Source organism: Lagopus muta, chromosome 20 (assembly GCF_023343835.1).
Source record: "Lagopus muta isolate bLagMut1 chromosome 20, bLagMut1 primary, whole genome shotgun sequence".
NCBI classification, from domain to species: domain Eukaryota; kingdom Metazoa; phylum Chordata; class Aves; order Galliformes; family Phasianidae; genus Lagopus; species Lagopus muta.
This window is the reverse complement of record NC_064452.1, coordinates 9,911,435-9,929,118: the sequence shown is the minus strand read 5'-3', so window position 1 is coordinate 9,929,118 and position 17,684 is coordinate 9,911,435. Positions and strand designations below refer to the sequence as shown.

The following is a 17,684-nucleotide window of genomic DNA, read 5'->3' as shown; positions in this document are numbered from 1 at the left end:
GCTGGCTTGGAGGCAGCTCTGCCTTGGTGATCTGGGTGTTCAGCAAATGGCTTCCTTCCCTTTGATCAGTTGTGCTTTCTGTTGAGAAACTTGATAGCCATTTAAATCAAGAAATTCAGCAAGCTCACAGTCCATTGCACACAGTCCTTTATTACTGTAGCACCCATGTACAAGTTCCACTGTGAGATGGTGAACCCAAAGCTCAGGCTCAAGAGTTGACCAGTTCTCAAAAATCATTGGGCTGTTCTCACAACCCTGGGTAACACTGTGCAGGTTAACTGAATTATTATTCAGTCCTCTGAATATTATTTTAAATAATAAATTATAAATAATATTATATCTAATATTATTTTTATATATTATTATGACAGAATATTATTATTCTGTCCTCTGCGGAAAGGGACCTGGGTGTCCTGGTGGACGACAGGTTGGCCATGAGCCAGCAGTGTGCCCTTGTGGCCAAAAAGGCCAATGGCGTACTGGGGTGCATTAAAAAGAGCGTGGCCAGCAGGTCAAAGGAGGTGATCCTCCCCCTCTACTCTGCCCTGGTAAGACCTCATCTGGAGCACTGCGTCCAGTTCTGTGCTCCCCAGGACAAAAAAGACAGGGATCTCTTGGAAAGAGTCCAGCAGAGGGCCACGAAGATGGTGAAGGGCCTGGAGCATCTCTGCTATGAGGAAAGGCTGAGTGAACTGGGTCTGTTCAGCCTTGAGAAAAGGAGACTGAGAGGGGACCTGATTCAGGTCTATAAATATCTAAGGTGTGGGGGGCAGAATGGCGAGGCCGGACTCTTTTCAGTGGTGAGTGGAGACAGGACAAGGGGAAACGGCTGGAAACTGCAGCATAGGAAGTTCTGCACCAATGTGTGCAAGAACTTCTTTACAGTGAGGTGACGGAGCACTGGAACAGGCTGCCCAGGGAGGTGGTGGAGTCTCCTTCTCTGCAGATGCTCAAGACCTGCCTGGATGCCGACCTGTGCGACCTGGTGTAGGGAACCTGCTTTGGCAGGGGGTTGGATTCGATGATCTCTGGAGGTCCCTTCCAACCCCTACAATTCTGTGATTCTGTGATTCTGTGATTATTATTCTTATTTTTAATCATTATTTTTTTCTTCTCTCCATATTTGAGTTTTCCTATTCAAAGGCAAATGATTTTAGACTTTCTTTGGCAAAACCAGGCAGAAAAAGGTGTCCTTCAAATCCAGAACAGTAAACCCCACCTGCTTATTCCTTACCTTGGTCAATAAAGATATACACCATGTGTTGTATATATTCAACATTTCTTTTAATTGCCCTCAAATCTTGTACCAAACTATAGCTCTTGCCATCCAATTTGTCATTTGCAAGATTGGGGTGCTGCATTTGGATTTCTATCCAATCAGTGATCCAAAATCCAAAAAGTTATTTATTATTTCTTTTATCCTCCTACAATCTTGTATCCTCAAAGGGCATTGCTTTACCCTGGTTGGGCTGGCTCCCATCTTTAACTTAACTTTCACTGGGCTGCATTTTTGGCTCTGCCAGGCGTCCCTGATGCCCGCAATCCTGTGTATACCCAATGTAGGATTTACGTAACTTCTGGGAGTACAACATTGCTTTTCCCAGTTTGTGTTAAAGCCAGACTTAAAATTTTCAGTCCATTGCTCTTGCTTGACAAGTAGCTCCAATTTTCTCTACTGAATTTAAACTCTACATTCAACTATTCTAACATGTCATACCCAAATAATGGTTTTGGAAAACCTGGCATGTACAAGAATTTATACATTCCTACTTGTTCTCCTAGCCTGCATTTAATTGGTCCAAAAAAAGTAAACTTATCTTGCCAGTAGCTCCTACAACTGTTACAAAAATCACCTACAGGTAATAATTCTTGGTGTAGCACAGAGTTGAGAGGCACCCATATCAGAAAATAAATGTCTTTACCCTGCTTCCCCAGCTGCTTTCAGTCCTGTGGGGTGGAACTCTCCCTGAGCCCTTCCAGGCTCCCCTCACCTCTTCTTCTAGGTAACGACATCCCTGTTACACCTTGCTCAACTTTGCCTTCCTCAGCTCGTTTTTCCCAAACCCTTCTCACTTTCCAAACTCTCATCATCACAGCCATTACTAACATTCTATTTCAGTTTCACCCCCTCCTGTCCCCAGGCTTCCAGTGCTCACACTGGATATCGGGTTTCCCCAGCTCTGCAGATGCTGGCTATTCTCACTTCCAATGTCCCGTCCCATCCCCATTCACAGCTAATACACCCCTCACAGTTACAGTAGGACGCTCTGGCCCCCAGTTCTTACTCCCACTCCAAGTTGTTCTTACAAGCCGCAGTGGGGGTGGTGGTGCAGGGGATGTGTTCTCGTGACGGCCCAACTCTAATATCCCAAACTCACTGCTTTCCTTCACCTTTTTGCCATTTGTTTTTTGTTGTTGTTTGTTCATTTTTCCACAATTCCACTATTTGTACCCTCAACTGCATTCCCACGTACCGTTAAAAACTGCATTTCCAAATACCATTAACAATTGCATTTCCACATACTGTTAACAACTGCATTTCCACATAATTTCCACATACCATTAAAAGTTGCGTTTCCACATACCGCTAACAATTGCATTTCCCCATACCATTAAGACAGCTTCTCCAAGTGCCTTCAAAATCCTCAAATTAAACAATACATTCCTCAACTTCCACAAACACCCAGCACTTGGTCTCATGATTAGGGCACTCAATTATACAACTGGTCCCATTACTACATTTACGTTCCTGGTTTCTTATTCAATATTCCCCTGGCTCACCAGCAATGTTTCTCCAGTGAGCCAAAATACAACCCAGGGCTCTTCTCGTATCACTTTAGACAGCCCTTGTTCCATAACAGCCTCGTACACAACATCACAGAACACTTTCACAACACAAACATTTAACAATCACAAAGACAGTGACAACAATCAGTACAGTTCATCCTCAGTTCATCCTTCCTCTCTCTGCCTCCCTCCAGAGCCCAACTTTCCCTCTGTATTCATTTCCCACACTTGCGTAGCTGCCCACCTCCTTCTCCAATAAACAACATATCAGTAAACATCATTTCCATCCATGAGTAGAAATTAGGCCCTAGAAATTGATCTCATTGTTCTGCTACACTTATAGGATCCTCAGTTAGGTAATTCTTCTTGAAACTCCTAACTTCTCTTCTAGTAAAAACAGCAGGCATTACCATACCCAATTTCCCTTTGACCTAAGACTGCCCTAAGAGGATAAAGTGAAGTGTTAGTAAGGTTAGTATTAGAGAAAGGAAAACTCTCCAGGTCCCATTCGCATTACTCCAACTCCCTCAGTAATCGAGAGCACAGCCTCTCTCCAGGACCTGCACAGATCAGCAGCACCCACTCTCCTCCTCTGGAGAGGTCACCGCCGCCTGCACTGCTTCAGAAGTTGAAGGGGGGGGGGAGGGGAGGAGAGGGGGGGGAAGAAGTTACCTAAGGGATCCCATTTATGATCTTTCTGCTTCTCTTTCCTATTTCCTTTGAACTTCGACTCCTCGCGAGGAACATTTCTGTACTTCTTGCACCCATTAAGCGACCTAAGCCAATTCTGTTTCAGAAAAAGGAGTCCTACTGTTTACATATAAATACAAAGTCTGACAGGCCCAATCTTCGTCAGACTCCTATTTTGGTCACAATAATGATTTTCCCTGCAGTGGCTCTCTACTGTATACAGTATCTAAACACCTTTTCCCTGTCCTTGTCCCTAGTTTTGGGATTATTTTCCAGTTTTGAAGCATTTCTCCCAAGGCGCTCTCTCTAGGCACCATTCCGGGGACCTTCTTCCCCTGCTCTCAGAACTCCTATTCCCCATCCCTCCAGAACGCTACCATGAACTCCCCAGCTCACAGGTTACCACACTCTGATTCTCGGATTTTGGGCCCAATCCCTCAGCAGTACTACACTCCCATCTCTCGGGTTAATAGGGGTGTACTGCTGGCACTTTGTCAAGTGGAGCCGCAGCTCGGCACTCAGCACTCGCTTCGCACTGACGGCGCGTCTCAGTCACACACACTCAGGAGTCTCAACCGACCCCAAGGAAAGAGTTAAATCCCCTTACCTTGGTCCGTGCACGAAGTTGCCGGGTCGCCATGGCCAACACCTGTGCCTGCCTGCCCCTTGGCTTTCGCAGAGCCCGTCCTTTATGTAACAGTCTCGGCTTTTTATCAGCCGTCCCAAGGAGTCACTTAAGCACCCAGACAGGACCGCTGCCATCAGCGGGGTGCACCTATCCTGTGCAGGGCAGTAGGGAAACTCCCAAAGAGGCGATCATAATCCCGGACGAGCCCCCAAATTGTTGGAAATATCCAAGTCATGTTTGTCAGGACGGTATCTCTGATAACAGCAGATTTTATTTGCGATTGCAATGGCGGCGTCCCGCAAGCAGGAGCACCTATGGACACAACATGACAGCCTTTATACCCTGTTTTCTCCCCCTGCCTCCCCCCCTCCCCTGTTTCCCCACTGGCTGGGTACTCCAGGTTCACAATCTTACAGAAGGTTTTTCTAAACAGAACAGAACTTCTTCTAAAGCTGTAGATCTGGAAGATGTTAAGTAATGTCAGTAAAATGGGAGCAAAGAATTTAAGGCAAAAATAGAAATAAGATGTGTCAACAAACTTTCCATTCTCTAAAATGCTTTGGGGTCTTAGTTTAAAAAGGCGATAGTTTTTGGGAAGATTTAATGTCTTTTTTCTTCCTTTCTCTTTTTTTTTTCTTTTTTATTTTACAAAAAGTACAAAGAATGTTTTCCAGCACTGTGTTTGGAGGACATAGATGCCTTCAGGCACAGGGGCACCGACACCTGGGGCCAGTGTTCATGCCCTGCAACCCACACTCAGCTTCCACCTCAGCTCTACTCTGCTGCTTACATGATCTCCCTTACCTTCGCGGCGCTTCCAGCTCTCCTGACTCTGGTTAAGGGTATCTTTTCAGCAGGCAGTCTGTACGCATGTCCTTTCCACTGCTCTCCACAATTTTCTTTCCCTTTTCTCTTTATTCATTCATATACTACCCAACTATTTGGCTGCTGTATGAGTTAGAAACTCATCCCATCTCGAAAGTCTAATGAACGCTTTAGTCAACTTCTTGTGTTTATCATAGAACCATATCACAGAATCACAGAACAGGCTGGGTTGAAAAGGACCACAATGACCATCTCGTTTCAACCCCCTGCTGTGTGCAGGTCGCCAACCAGCAGCCCAGGCTGCCCAGAGCCACGTCCAGCCTGGCCTTGAATGCCTGCAGGGATGGGGCATCCACAGCCTCCTTGGGCAGCCTGTTCCAGTGCCTCACCACTGTCAGAGTGAAAGGCTTCCCCCTCACATCCAACCTAAGCCTCCCCGTTCGCCCTTCTCCTATCGCTAGGAGACTTGCAGACAGACATTCCCCCTCCTGTTTATACACTCCCTTCGAGTATTGGAAGGCCACAGTGAGGTTTCCCCCGGAGCCTTCTCTTCTCCAAGCTAAACAAGCCCGGTTCCCTCAGCCCTTCTTCATAGGAGAGCTGCTCCAGCCCTCTGATCCTATTAGCGGTCCTGCTCTGGACCCGTTCCGAGAGCTCTGCGTCTTCGTTGTGCTGGGGGCCCCAGGCCTGGGCGCAGCGCTGCAGATGGGGCCTCACAAGAGCCGAGCAGAGGAGGACGACCACCTCCCTCTCCCTGCTGGCCGCCCCTTTTTAATGCAGCCCAGAACACAGCTGGCCTTCCAGGCGGCGAGCGCGCACTGCTGCCTCATGTCCAGCTTCTCGTCCACCAGGACCCCCAAGTCCTTCTGCACAGGGCTGCTCTCAAGGAGTTCTTCCCTCAGTCTGTATCAACACCTGGGATTGCCCTGACCTGAGTGCAGCACCCTGCACTTGGCCTTATTGAATCTCATTAGGTTTTTATGGGCCCACTTCTCCAGCCTGTCCAGGTCCCTCTGGATGCTTCCCTTCCCTCCAGTTATCGACTGCACCGCTCAGCTTGGTGTCATCTGCAATCTTGCTGAGGCTGCACTTGGTGCCATCATCTGTGTCCTTGATGAAGATATTAAAGAGCACTGGTCCAAGACCAACCCCCCTTCCTGTCTCCAACTAATACATTTCTTCTGCAAATATTCCCTGTGGAAGATCGACCTTCTTAAATGCAGCCGGGACGTGGCAGCCCCCCCCTCCCAGACCTCATGTAAGGGTTGGCAGTGGAGGCAAGAATGTTTTTCTGGAGATCTCTGCCTACCTGAGACCTTCTGAATGTAAGCAGCCTTTTTCCTTTGCTTCTGCATCCCCAGTTGCTGCACTTAAGCTTATCCTCACTTGCTTCAGCTTGGGACTCTGCTACCCTGCTATCATGGCTTTGTTTTCTATCACATTATACCGTTACAGCCGTTTTCCCCTATGTTCCTTAGTTTCCCATTTTTTTCCTCCTTTTTATTGTTTTCCAGTTTCCAGCAGCACAGGGAGCAGTGCAATCAGAAGTTCTGAGATTTTTTTTGTTGTTGTTGTTTGATTTATTTGAAATGAAATGAAATGCAACAATAATGGAATGTAATACAGTCACAACCCCAACCATAAACCTAACTTAACCCTAAACTTTTCACTACGTGTAATCTACCACAAGCATTAAACCAAACCAGTAATACAGTGGGATGAAAAGTAACGCACAGCAAGGCAGTTAAATGCATGACAGTGGAATGCAATGCAGTCCTAACCCTAACCGTAACCCTTCTCCTAATCCTAGGCCTAGCCCAAACCCTAATGCTAAACCTAACCCTAACTCTAACCCTAACACCAACCCCAATCCCAACACGAATCCTATCCTTAACTCTAGCCTAACCCTAACCCGTAAGTAATACAATGGGATGAAGCCAAAGGCAATACAAAGCTAAATCCCAATCAAGCTAAAGTTCATGAATTCAATAGAAATTTGATCTGTCTGGCTAGTGTTCCCTATGAACCATGTGTAATGCCTTAAGAAATCTCCCTACAGTTTGTCCAGCTGTGTTATGCCGAGCTGCTACTTCCTTCGCCATGTAAGACAATAGAGGAAGGAGAGCCAGCTAACACTTGCCAATGTGAAAACAATGCAAGGCTCAATCATATTTCAGAATTCATATACAACATCTGCCCTTCCTGTCCAGACATTCTCCAGTGTCAACCGACACATCCCTTTGACCAAGGACAGAGGGAGCTAACACGAGCAGGGCTGCTGGAACTCCACAACAAAATGCCCGTTTCCCTCTTTTTGGCTTTATTGTATAAAATGCATTATTTGCCTCTGAGTCTGTGCTTAGACATTCTATATTAAAAAAAAAAAAAAAAAAAAAAAAAAAGGCTGTGTGCAATTCTTATTCATATTGAGAGGGAATTGTGAAAAGGGACATCTCCATGGAGAATGTCATGTGCCTTTTAAATTAATGATTTTGATCTCATTTTTTGTAGCAACCTTCATTGAGAGGAAATTTTTATGGGTCTGGGGAAGAAAGAGTTTAGAAGTCAGTTGTTGCACATACAGTTAGCACATTAGTTATAATCATAAAATCTCAAACTATTAACAGAGATTATTCAAATTGGTAACCCACAGCTGCTTCTTGTCATCATTCAACACCTGGTATGTATACGAGACAGTGCTGTGCTCACATTACTCAGACATCTGTGGCATGATGGGTTTGGAGATGGCACAGAACAGAGGAATAACAAGAGCTTTTGTGAACCTGAGAGAGGAAGGGTCTTTAAAGATGAGGGGATTAATCCCTCTCTCTGTTCATGTACTTGTTATCTATTACTCCACGCAATAAGGAATACAGAAGAGCCAGTGATAATTCATGCATTAAGATAATCCAAGGTAAGAAGCCACAAAAAAAGTGTAATAAGTACATTCAGATCAACACCTGACAGGCTGACAAAGGAAAATCTCTAGCTTAGCAGCTGAGATGATTCCTGATTTTCTGAGCAGTGACAAATGTGGCAACCAGGCATGGACTCAGATGCGGATGATCCAAATTGTTTATTACAGGTTCTCACATCACTTACTTACATTCACAAGTTTTCTGTTTAGCTTTCCCATCTGCCCTTACAACTTTCCCACCCGCCTTTACATGTCAACAAAGCATTCCACAAGCACTCCATAACCGTGCATGCAGGCACTTAATCCAGAACTGTGAGCCGTTCCTTTTGCTTTGCTCTACTAGACGTGTCCTTGGTTCTCAGCCTTGCCATCTCACGCTGTTTACCTCGCTCCACAGCATTTGCTCCAAAGAGTCTCTCTTGTATTCCCACAAACAAGCACCATCCAGTCAGATTTTAAGAAAAAGCTCTTTTGTGTGCAGTGCTCTGCTCCCAGCCGCACCGCATTGTTTGCTTCACAGAGCTTCTGAGCTGGCTCACTGACCATAAAGCTGCTGACAAAAATAACTGTGCTCTTAGCATGGACAAGAATAACTCATTTGGCAAAGTGAAGCATTTTACTTCTATGCAGATTAAAATCTATATCATATTCAGACTTTAAAATAAATCCAGGTCTCTGAAGCAGTGGAAGAAGAAAAGGAAAACAGGGAGAAGAGGACCAGGAAATCCATTCAGAAACTATAGGGAAAAACAGATTTTAAGTGCAGAACGCCAGCTGGATACTCACTGTCTTCTCTAGCAGTGAACATGCAACCCAACAAAACAACAGTAGAAGCAGACTGGAGCCTCTAGGCCTCCAACAGAAAATTAGTTCTTATTGAATGAAACATCTAACATACTCTGAAGCTTTCTCAAGTGACAGAAGAAAAACGGTGTCAAAGTTATCCTAGCTGGTCTCTTACATATATCCAGTTTTTCTCAAAAAATAAATCAAGGAGATAAATCTTGTTGAAGTTAGAAACACATGCAGGAATGCAAAGAAAAAAGAAAAAAAAGGGAGAGTGGTTCTTCTGACAAGTGTATTGAACTATGTTATATCTTTTCATCCTCTAAAACAAAGTTGCATGTTCTTCTTTAATGGTTACAGTACCAAGCGTCCAAGTCTGCAGAAGAGCATCTGCTCTCGGCAGCCAGAGCCTGGCTTAGCAAGGTCAGCGCTGCGGCTGCGGATTCGGCAGCCCGTGAAAGCACGTCGCTTTTAACGCAGCTCGTTTCCCTTCATTCGGTTCGTCTCCGAAAGCTCCTCTTTGCCCGCGCCCCTAGCCCTGCCCGGGGAGCCCCGCCACGGGAGGCCGCAGGCGCCGGTAGTAACGCTCCGCGCCCCGCAGCGCGTCGGCCGACGACAGGCAGCGCGGCCCGCGCCGCGGCAGCTCAACTCAGCCAGGCCCGGCTCCGCCGCTCGCTCCCCGTACGGCCGCAGCACAACGGCAGCAGTAGCGCAGCTCGACCCGGCCCGGCCCCACCGCGTCCGCCATCGCCGCCACGGCGCCTCGCGTCATCACGCCGCGCCTCGCTCCGATTGGCTGCGCCGCCGCTCGCGGAGCTCCGATTGGACGGCGGGCGCGCGTCCGGCGGCGGTTGAACGCGGCGCGGACGGGCGGTGCCGTCCGCCGTGCGGGAGCGGGGCTCGGTGCGCTCGCGCCGTTCCTCGGCCCTCATGGCTCCTGCCCGCAGGAAGGCGGCCGCGGGCGCGCGCGGCAGGAAGCTGAACGCCTTCCTGAAGGACTTCGACCGGGAGGGTAGGCCGCGGGCGGGCCGCGCGCCGCGCTCGGGCCCGGGCCCGGGCCGCGTCTGACGCCGCGTCTGTCCCCGCAGTGAGGAGCCGGGTCGAGCAGCTGCGGGCGAACGGGGAGCGCCTGGTCAAGGAGGTGGAGAACCTGTACGACGTGGAGCTCCTCCGGCTGCCCGTGGCGCTCCGCGAGATGAACTGGCTGCAGTTCTTCGGTAGCGGCGGGGGGCGCGGGCGGGGGGCGCGGGCGGGGGGCGCGGGCGGGGGGCGGGCGCGGGTGGGCGGGGGGCGCGGGCTGCCCATGGAGCGGCGCTCGGAGGCCGTCGCTGAGGAGCGGTGGGACGCGGCGCGCGAGGCTCGCGCGAGCAGAACGCGGGTGGGCGCGGGCGGATGCGGCGCCCCCTCTGCCCGGGGCCGCTCGCTCGCCGCCGGAACGCCTGCTGTGCGCTGCGCGCTCCTGCGGCGGCGTTACGGCGGGGCTGCGGGCGCTGCGGGAGCTGTCCCGGCTGCGGACAGCAGCGACGCTTCCAACCGAGATGTCTTCTTTCTAGCTGAAGGGGGAAGCCGGAAGGTCCTGGAGGAGGCGGTGGCGGTAGGTATCCGGCGCGAATGGGAAACTTTCCCCGGCGCGCGGTGCGTTCCTGGAGGAGACGAAGGCTTTGTGTATCCGCAGGAGCGCCGCTGCGATAGCGCGGGTTGTGCCCGCGGATCTGAACTGTTAAGGCTTAGCGGGAGGAGATGCTGCGGTGTCCCCTGCAGGGTTTGCGTGCTCGTGCTGCTCCTTGCCCGGCTTTGCGGGCCTGCTTAGTTTCATGCTAAGGGATCGCCGAGGTTGGAAAAGACCTCCCGGGCCGCTTCCCGACTTCCGGGATGGTCACGGTTTCCCCTCTGAGCCCGCTGTGTAATCACCACCAGCCGCTTACTCCAAGTGGCATCAGAAGCACGTCGTGTGGAGGGGGCCTTTCCTTGAAACATGCAGTTTGAACTGGTAATCAAGGTGTTAAGGGGAGCCGTGCTTCAGTGCTGATTGTTGACGAAGCAGCTCCTCAAACTCCCTCTGTTGGGCCGGGCCCCAAATAATTTGTGCCCCCATGGGTCTGCTGGGGCCGCAGATAATCTCCTCTCTTCAATACCTGCCTGACCTCTCCGGGTTCTGCGGGAGTCTGGGAGGGGAGTTCCGTGGCACCGGGAATGTCCGTCCGCTTCTCTGAGTTTTCTCCTGAGTTCCTCCACACCCTCTGCCACTCGCTGTTACCCGGTTTTGGGGGAGGTCGGCGGCCGATACCGATCATGAAAAGCACGTTCTGAAAACACGACAGTGTGAACAATGTGACTGTGTTGGTTGGGACGTTCCAGAATGTCCAGAAATGTTGGGGGGGAGAAAAGGAAAAGCGTGGGAGGAGGGAAGCTTGGAAACCTGTTGAATCATCTCTCTGCCCATCGACAGATTCCCTGGGAAGGCAGTGAGGGGCATACAAGCATTAGCACCTTCAGGAGCGTAGCTTTTGAGGCTCAAACCGTGCTGCATTGTATACAAACCCCAGACGGGTGACCCAGCTGTGCTTCTAGGGCTGTTGTGCATATACACCCTACAGCCAGGGGCATGCTCTGGGCAGCCTCTGCCAGTACACCTCTCCCAGTCCTCTTTGCATTTTAACATTCTTCAGGGATGGTCATAAAGGAAAAAAAAGAACTAAACACGATATAATCGCTCTCCATTGGCTGCTCCATCATCACACACGGAGGTCGCTGTTCCCTAACGCACCAGCCCTTCTCTCCTGCTATCTGTAAGGTTGCTCTCCTCCCTTGGAGTCATTTTGCGGGGCCCCACGCCTTGGGGGTTTGCTCCTAGGCCTCTGGAAGAGCACGCGCCTCTCAGTAAGCTGAAGCACTGCTGTGCTGTTGAGCAGCAGGGAGTAGTAGGTGAAGCGTGCTCACAGCTGCCCAGCAGGGCGTGCTGGCGCTGAAGGGCACGAGATCCATTGTGTCCGGAACAACGAGGAAGGACCTCTTTTAGCACAGCAGAAGAACGCGAAGATACAGTTATGTTAGACAGTTGTGTGTGTGAAATAGTTACAAAGATTTTGCCTGCAACTTTGACTTATCACAAACTCGCAGTACTGATCATCCCGACAATATTATGACTTCTTAATCCTAGGCAGACTTGGGAATAACAGAAATAAACAAGCTGACAGCAGAATTTATCCAGACTCCTCTGGAAATCGTCACGAAAGGTCAGTAGATAACATTCTGTGAATGCTGGTTTGGTTCTTAACTACAGCCTTTGCTACGTGTGAAGACAAGGACGTAATTCTGCCTTTACTCCTGCGTCCTGAAGTAGTTTTACTTGCTTTAATTAAGGCATTCTGGATAATTCACAGCCATGTTCTCTTTACTGTTGTCATCAGAATTCAGATTTTAGAAGCAAACTGTTGCCGAAATAAGCTTGTAGTGTGTTTCCTTACCTTAGCTAATGGTCAGTTACGTCATGTTAGTTTTTTTTTCCTGTCAACCTGAATAACGCGTTCTTCTTTTCGTAGAAAAATCTAAACAGGGTATTGAAGCTACTGAAGAAGCAGCAGAGGTTCCTTTGCTTCCTCCAGCAAAGAAAGCGAAACACGATGGCCAACTTCTTCTGGAGCAAGCAGCTGCAAGTACTAATCCAAGAAACGGAAAGGTAAGCAGCTGCTCTTTGTGATGGCTTTTATTCCTGGGATATAAACTATGTACCGAGACGATGCTGATGCCTATGGGGGAACAGCGTGCAGGATGCTGTAAGGGTGGCTTTCCAAAAGCTGTTGCTTGCTGATCATCCCGCTGACGCTGGAAGCTGGCTTTCGTTGGCAGGTCGTGCTGTTACTTGTGGCGAGCAAAGCGACTGTGCTGCGAGTTACCTCTGCTTTTATTCCTCTTGTACTTCTGCACGTGAGAGTCTCACCCTTCTCATCTGAGCGGGTGTCTTCAGCGTTGCTGTATGGAGGGAGCGATATTCCCTAGAGCAGAACAGTCTGGGCCACGTTGAAAATATTTACCAGCAGTGCTTTTCGGCTTTGTAGTTTCTGAGTTGTGCTGTGGTCAGCGGTAAATACATGAACCGTCTCAAGTCAGAGTGGAAGTTAAGGTGGTCTGTTATCCTCCTCAAGTTCTGCAGCTGAGCTTCGGGGAAGGACGTGAGGGCAATACTCGAATGGGGAAGGTCTCAGACGGTTGTCCCGTGGCTTGTGTCAGACTCCCGTGCTGCAGGAAGGAGCCTGCTGAGCCAGGCGTTTCGTATGGGAGCGTTTGCTCGGTGCGGACTTGGCTGTCCCAGGAGAAGGAACTGACTGACTTGGCAGCTAATGTGTTTCAGGTGAGGACGTCCACCAAAAAAGCACCAGCTTCCAGGAGCAGAAGAGCTCCTTCAGCAAGAGTGAAACGCATGAGTCAAAGGTAACGGCGATGAGTTTCGTGGCAGGATTTCAGAAGCAGAGAGTAAAGGTGCGGTGCTAACGTAGCTGCAGAGTGGGGCGGTGCGTGGCCCGGCAGGCTGGGTGGTGTGGGCATGGCGTGCCGTAGGGCGATCTGTGAGGACCCTGGGTTGTCTCGTCCAGGTCTTTGGTAAGACAGTGCTTACGTGTCCGTTAAAATTATTCTTCTGAGAGCAGGGCTCTGCTTACATGCTTCCTTTTAAGCAGATCAAGCAAAAGCAGCTTTATCACTCCAGCTACTGGCAGAAATCTCAATCTCTGTGCTCGAGGAGGCGCCTCCATCATCACACCCAGGTTTGATTCCAGGTCTGTATTCTATTGCATTTCTCTGTTTATTTCTCATACAGAGGAGTGCCTTACTGCTTGCTCCTTACATCTCAGTTGTCTATATGCAGAATACTTTCCAGCAGCGCTTTGAACCTGCAGTGGTTCAAAGTTTTGGTCCAAGTGCTCTAAGAAATCGCAGTAAAAGTCCTTGCCTGTTGCTTTTTCCAGAGTTTTCAAGACGCCGGGTTTGCGCACACCCACAGTAAATGAACGTGTTTACACCATCTCTGCTAACGGCAGCCCCCTTGCTGATGGCAATGATGTCTTCATTACCGTTCCTGTTGGAGGAGGGGAGGTAAAATCAAACTTGAGTCTGTAAAATCTATGCAGCAAGGAGAGCCTGCGCCTTCTTGGGGGCCTTATCAGTTTCAAGGGACTGCTGTTCATCCATTCTCGCCCGCTTACTTGTGCCGCCGCAGCTTATCAGGAGGTAAATGTCGCTTAAAAAGAACCCGAAGAAGTTCTTAGTCAGAGCGGGAGCTGTCTAAGAATTCTGGCCTAAGCAGAATGCAGACTGCTGCTTTGCTGCGCTTTTGAGTGAAGCTGAAAGTACCTTCTGCTCACGGTGCTGCGTCAGCACACCAAGGGCAGCACGGGATGAGCTGGTCAAGCTGGATGTGGCTCTTGGCACGGACACGGCCTCCTAGTGTGCAGGGAGGGGTTTCTTTGCTGCTTGTAGCTGCTGCTGCTGAACAACCGGGAAACCTGAGATTTGGTGGTGTTTGGCTTCTTGCAGAGCATTCGTTTAACAGCAAGTGATCTGACCAAGAAGAATCTTCTTCATCTCAATCCAGAGGCACAAGGCATTATGAAGAAGCTGTCTGTAAGTCTTTCCTTTTTTTTTTTTCCATTTGGGACCTGAAGCTGTAATGCAGCATTGTCTCTGTCCTTAATTGTTGTCCTTACCTGTTGAGCTACTGAGCTGTACCAGAAGCTTCTTACTTCAAGTCTTGTGTCTTAGCTCCTACTGCTGGTGGAGAAGAAGCATGAACTGGGAAGGGGAGGGATAAAGCCTCACGCTTGTAGAAAAATAACTGTTGTCAGCATTTTGAAAAACTGAATCGAAACTAAAGGTGTCTTCTGCTTCGGGTGGGAAGTGGCGGAAGTGGCTGTGGGTTATAATCTCTTTGGCTCCTTCTTTCTAGGTTCGTCTTGCACAAGCTTGTAGCAGTGCAAAAACCTGCAGGTGAAGAGCAACGAATGTCAACACCTTTTGTACGCGTGGAACTACTATAAGCTACAAGTACATTTTGTTTGGTGTCTTGTAATTCTGTGAGCATTCACTTAAACAAAACGAAATAAAAGGAAAACAAACAGCAAAGCAGTTAAAACCTGTGCTGGGTAACTGACAACGCTGTTAATATTCAAACGTCCTTTTCCAGCAGTCAGAGCGATTCGGTTGTAGCTGGCATGAATCACAGCTACCTGGCAGCTAACAGCTAACCATATTCATCCCCCAAATCCATTTCCCATTCTGCCTGAGCCCTGTGTGCCTTCAGGGAGCGGGTAGGTAAGCAATAGTTCTTTTCTCTGCAGTGTATTGCTTGCGCACACTACTAGAATCTCTTCTGCCCCTTCTGCAGCCCACGTGGCAGTAGCGTTTGGTTTAACCAAATTGGAACTTCCTTCTCCTACTCAGTTCAGGTGTTTGAGGCAATGCAGGAAAGCTGGTTCACTTCCTGGTAACAGAATCTCTCAGTGTAATGCAAAAGCCCCAGCGCTTCTTCATTAAGATTTTCTGATCCTGAAGGAGGTACACAGAGGCAAATTGGGATTAATTCATCCAGTGGAGAGGCACTGGCATTACTGCGGGCAGCTGCCCTATGGAAGCAAGGTCATTCACACAAGGCAAGGAGACTGGGGTACAGCTGCAGAGCAGTTCCTCCCAAGCAAGTTTATTCTGCTATGTGCAGAAGCGCAGGCTGAGGCGGTTTACTTGTGTTCCCAAGCAAGCAGGAGACCTTTTTCGCATGTCAGTCACCTGTTCAGGCAGTGCTCTGTATTTGCCCACACATCCCAGCCCTCTGCAGCAGGAACTGGACACAGCTCTTCGGAAGACGGCTGAAGCACGTTGCATCCAAGTCCCACATAAGGAATGCAGCACGCAGCAATGAAGAAGACGTATGAGTCAGAATCCAATAACACTGTACATTTTCCTGCACCGTGGAGTTAGGGGGGCTAACTAGGTAGAGACAGGATTATTCGTTAGTTGTTCCATGTGAATAATTTGCGTCTTCATCTGTGCCATCATACAAGTTCCATTTTTGAAAGCATCAGGGCTGTATACGCAACAGTTCCTGTCAATGATTGCACCAGTGCCCCCTGGGCAGCAGTCAGTATGTCTAATGCCGTGTGGTTCTGTAGTGCAATTTTGTGTCTGTTGTGATTTCCAGCTAAACAGTCTGGTGGCTTGATGTGCTAAATTCAGTGCTGCTGCAGTATGATGAGCTGGTGCTGATCCTTGCCACTCAGCAGAGATGACTGCAGCTTGTGGTGGGAAGATGCCATGCCAGAGAACCGCCGAGCAGCCTCGGCAGCTGGGAGGTTTTATGCAGTGCATCCACTGGTAGGTGCGGTCTCCAGCCTCGCTGCAGGGCGGTCCAGCCTTTGTATGGCTTCATTCTCCCTTTGGATCCCACCGGACTTGAGGGTTGTGGTTGTCACTGACACCGATCTTGTCATCGTGTCACCAGGGCTGCGTCCGCTTGAGCTGCTGATGCTGCCACCGACCACTCGATATCCCAGCGGCGTCCCTGGCACCTGGCCTGTGGGGACTTTGGCCTCGGGGTGGCACTGTCTCCAAAGGGAAGCTCCTGACAATCGCCTGATTGAAAACGCTGCGGTTTTGCCCTGTTCAGGCGCTCTGGGTGATGTGGCACTGAATAGAGCCCTGGAGACGCACAGCTACGGTGGGGAACGCAATTGCGGCTAGGGGGCGGCAGCAGGTTCGCCTGTGGCATGGTGGTTCCAGAGGGCTGGGCAACCCCGAGGGGATGACAGTGCTGCACTGCGGGGCTCGAGACATCAGCCTCGCTGCCCAAGCTTGATGCATGCGGAGCACCGGCTCTGGAAACCTAACTGTGAGGAAATGGGGGGCAGGAAGAAGTTCAGGGGGAGATGACAAGATCCTTTGAGTGTCATCCGGAGCCACTGGGTGCCTGCTCAAGTAGTTCGGTGACCCGAGATCTGCAGGGTGTCCCTCAAACACATCGGGAGCCCACCAGTGCAGGTGAGCTCATTACAGAGGTTAAGACTGGAGGCAGTGCGGGCTGCAGCCACTGTGTACGGGCTGTTTGTGACCCTGAGGGCTTAGCAAAGAGCAGGAACTTCCATCTCTTTCAAAAGAATCAGGGGGAAAGGTCCCTTGGAAACAGGTTCTTAAGGAAACGGGAACCAAACAGAGCCAACAACTCTAAGGATGCCTTTGGTAGAGTGTGAGAAGTCTCTGTCCCCACGGGGAGGCAGGAAACCAGCAAGGCTGAGCAAGGAGCAGCTGGTCAAAGGGAGGGAGCAAGGACAAGTGCGGTGGTGGAGGGAGGAGTGAGCACATTGAAAAGAAATGAAAAGGAATGAGGTATACTGGAGCTGAATGATGCAGAGTGGTGTGAAATCACAGGGAATGCAATAAAATGAACTGGATGGGAGTGGAATGCAATGAAAAGAGATGAGTGGAGTGAAAAAGAACAGTGAAAGGGAATGCAATAAAACAGTGGCGTGCTACTGCAATGTACAGCTCTATAAAGGAACTTTAAATTTGTGTTTAAATACCTACCATCACTGCTTCTTCCAGGAGCTTCACCCAAAAGCTGGCTTAACATTCTCTTACCCAAATCCTTTAATAAGAATCCTAGGAAGTACTCTGTGCATTTGACAATTTGAGGTTCTTCATTGGTCAGCACGGCTGGCCACAGCTACCCTTCAGCTGCTCCAGACGATTATCTGGGGATGCCCTACATACCCACTACCATACATTCCAAGTTACTACAAACACTCATTAATCGGCAAACATTTCTGACCAGGCATAAATGGGCTGCTTGGTGATTGCATGCCATGGCCATCTTCCGGCCACAAGCTGCAGGTCTCCTGCTTGCTTGGGAACACAAGTAAACCGCCTCAGCCTGCGCTTCTGCACATAGCAGAATAAACTTGCTTGGGAGGAACTGCTCTGCAGCTGTACCCCAGTCTCCTTGCCTTGTGTGAATGACCTTGCTTCCATAGGGCAGCTGCCCGCAGTAATGCCAGTGCCTCTCCACTG

The 17,684-nt window shown here is 49.6% G+C and overlaps 1 protein-coding gene across 1 annotated transcript; it reads left to right on the top strand.

Annotated features, from left to right (window-relative positions):
- The first annotated feature begins 9,465 nt into the window (after nt 1-9,465).
- On the top strand, nt 9,466-14,776 carry LOC125703021 (borealin). The gene is made up of 10 exons (XM_048966973.1): nt 9,466-9,645; nt 9,722-9,850; nt 10,187-10,227; nt 11,794-11,869; nt 12,176-12,312; nt 12,985-13,064; nt 13,310-13,408; nt 13,598-13,724; nt 14,166-14,252; nt 14,575-14,776. The coding sequence occupies exons 1-10, from the start codon at nt 9,564-9,566 to the stop codon at nt 14,617-14,619; spliced, it is 903 nt and encodes a 300-aa protein (XP_048822930.1). The 5' UTR covers nt 9,466-9,563; the 3' UTR covers nt 14,620-14,776.
- The last annotated feature ends 2,908 nt before the right edge of the window (nt 14,777-17,684 follow it).

Coding starts and splice junctions, on each gene's coding strand:
- LOC125703021 (XM_048966973.1), top strand. CDS start 9,564: ATGGCTCCTGCCCGCAGGAAGGCGGCCGCGGGCGCGCGCGGCAGGAAG. Junction 10,228..11,793: donor TCCTGGAGGAGGCGGTGGCG/GTAGGTATCCGG, acceptor TCTTAATCCTAG/GCAGACTTGGGAATAACAGA. Junction 13,725..14,165: donor TTCCTGTTGGAGGAGGGGAG/GTAAAATCAAAC, acceptor GGCTTCTTGCAG/AGCATTCGTTTAACAGCAAG.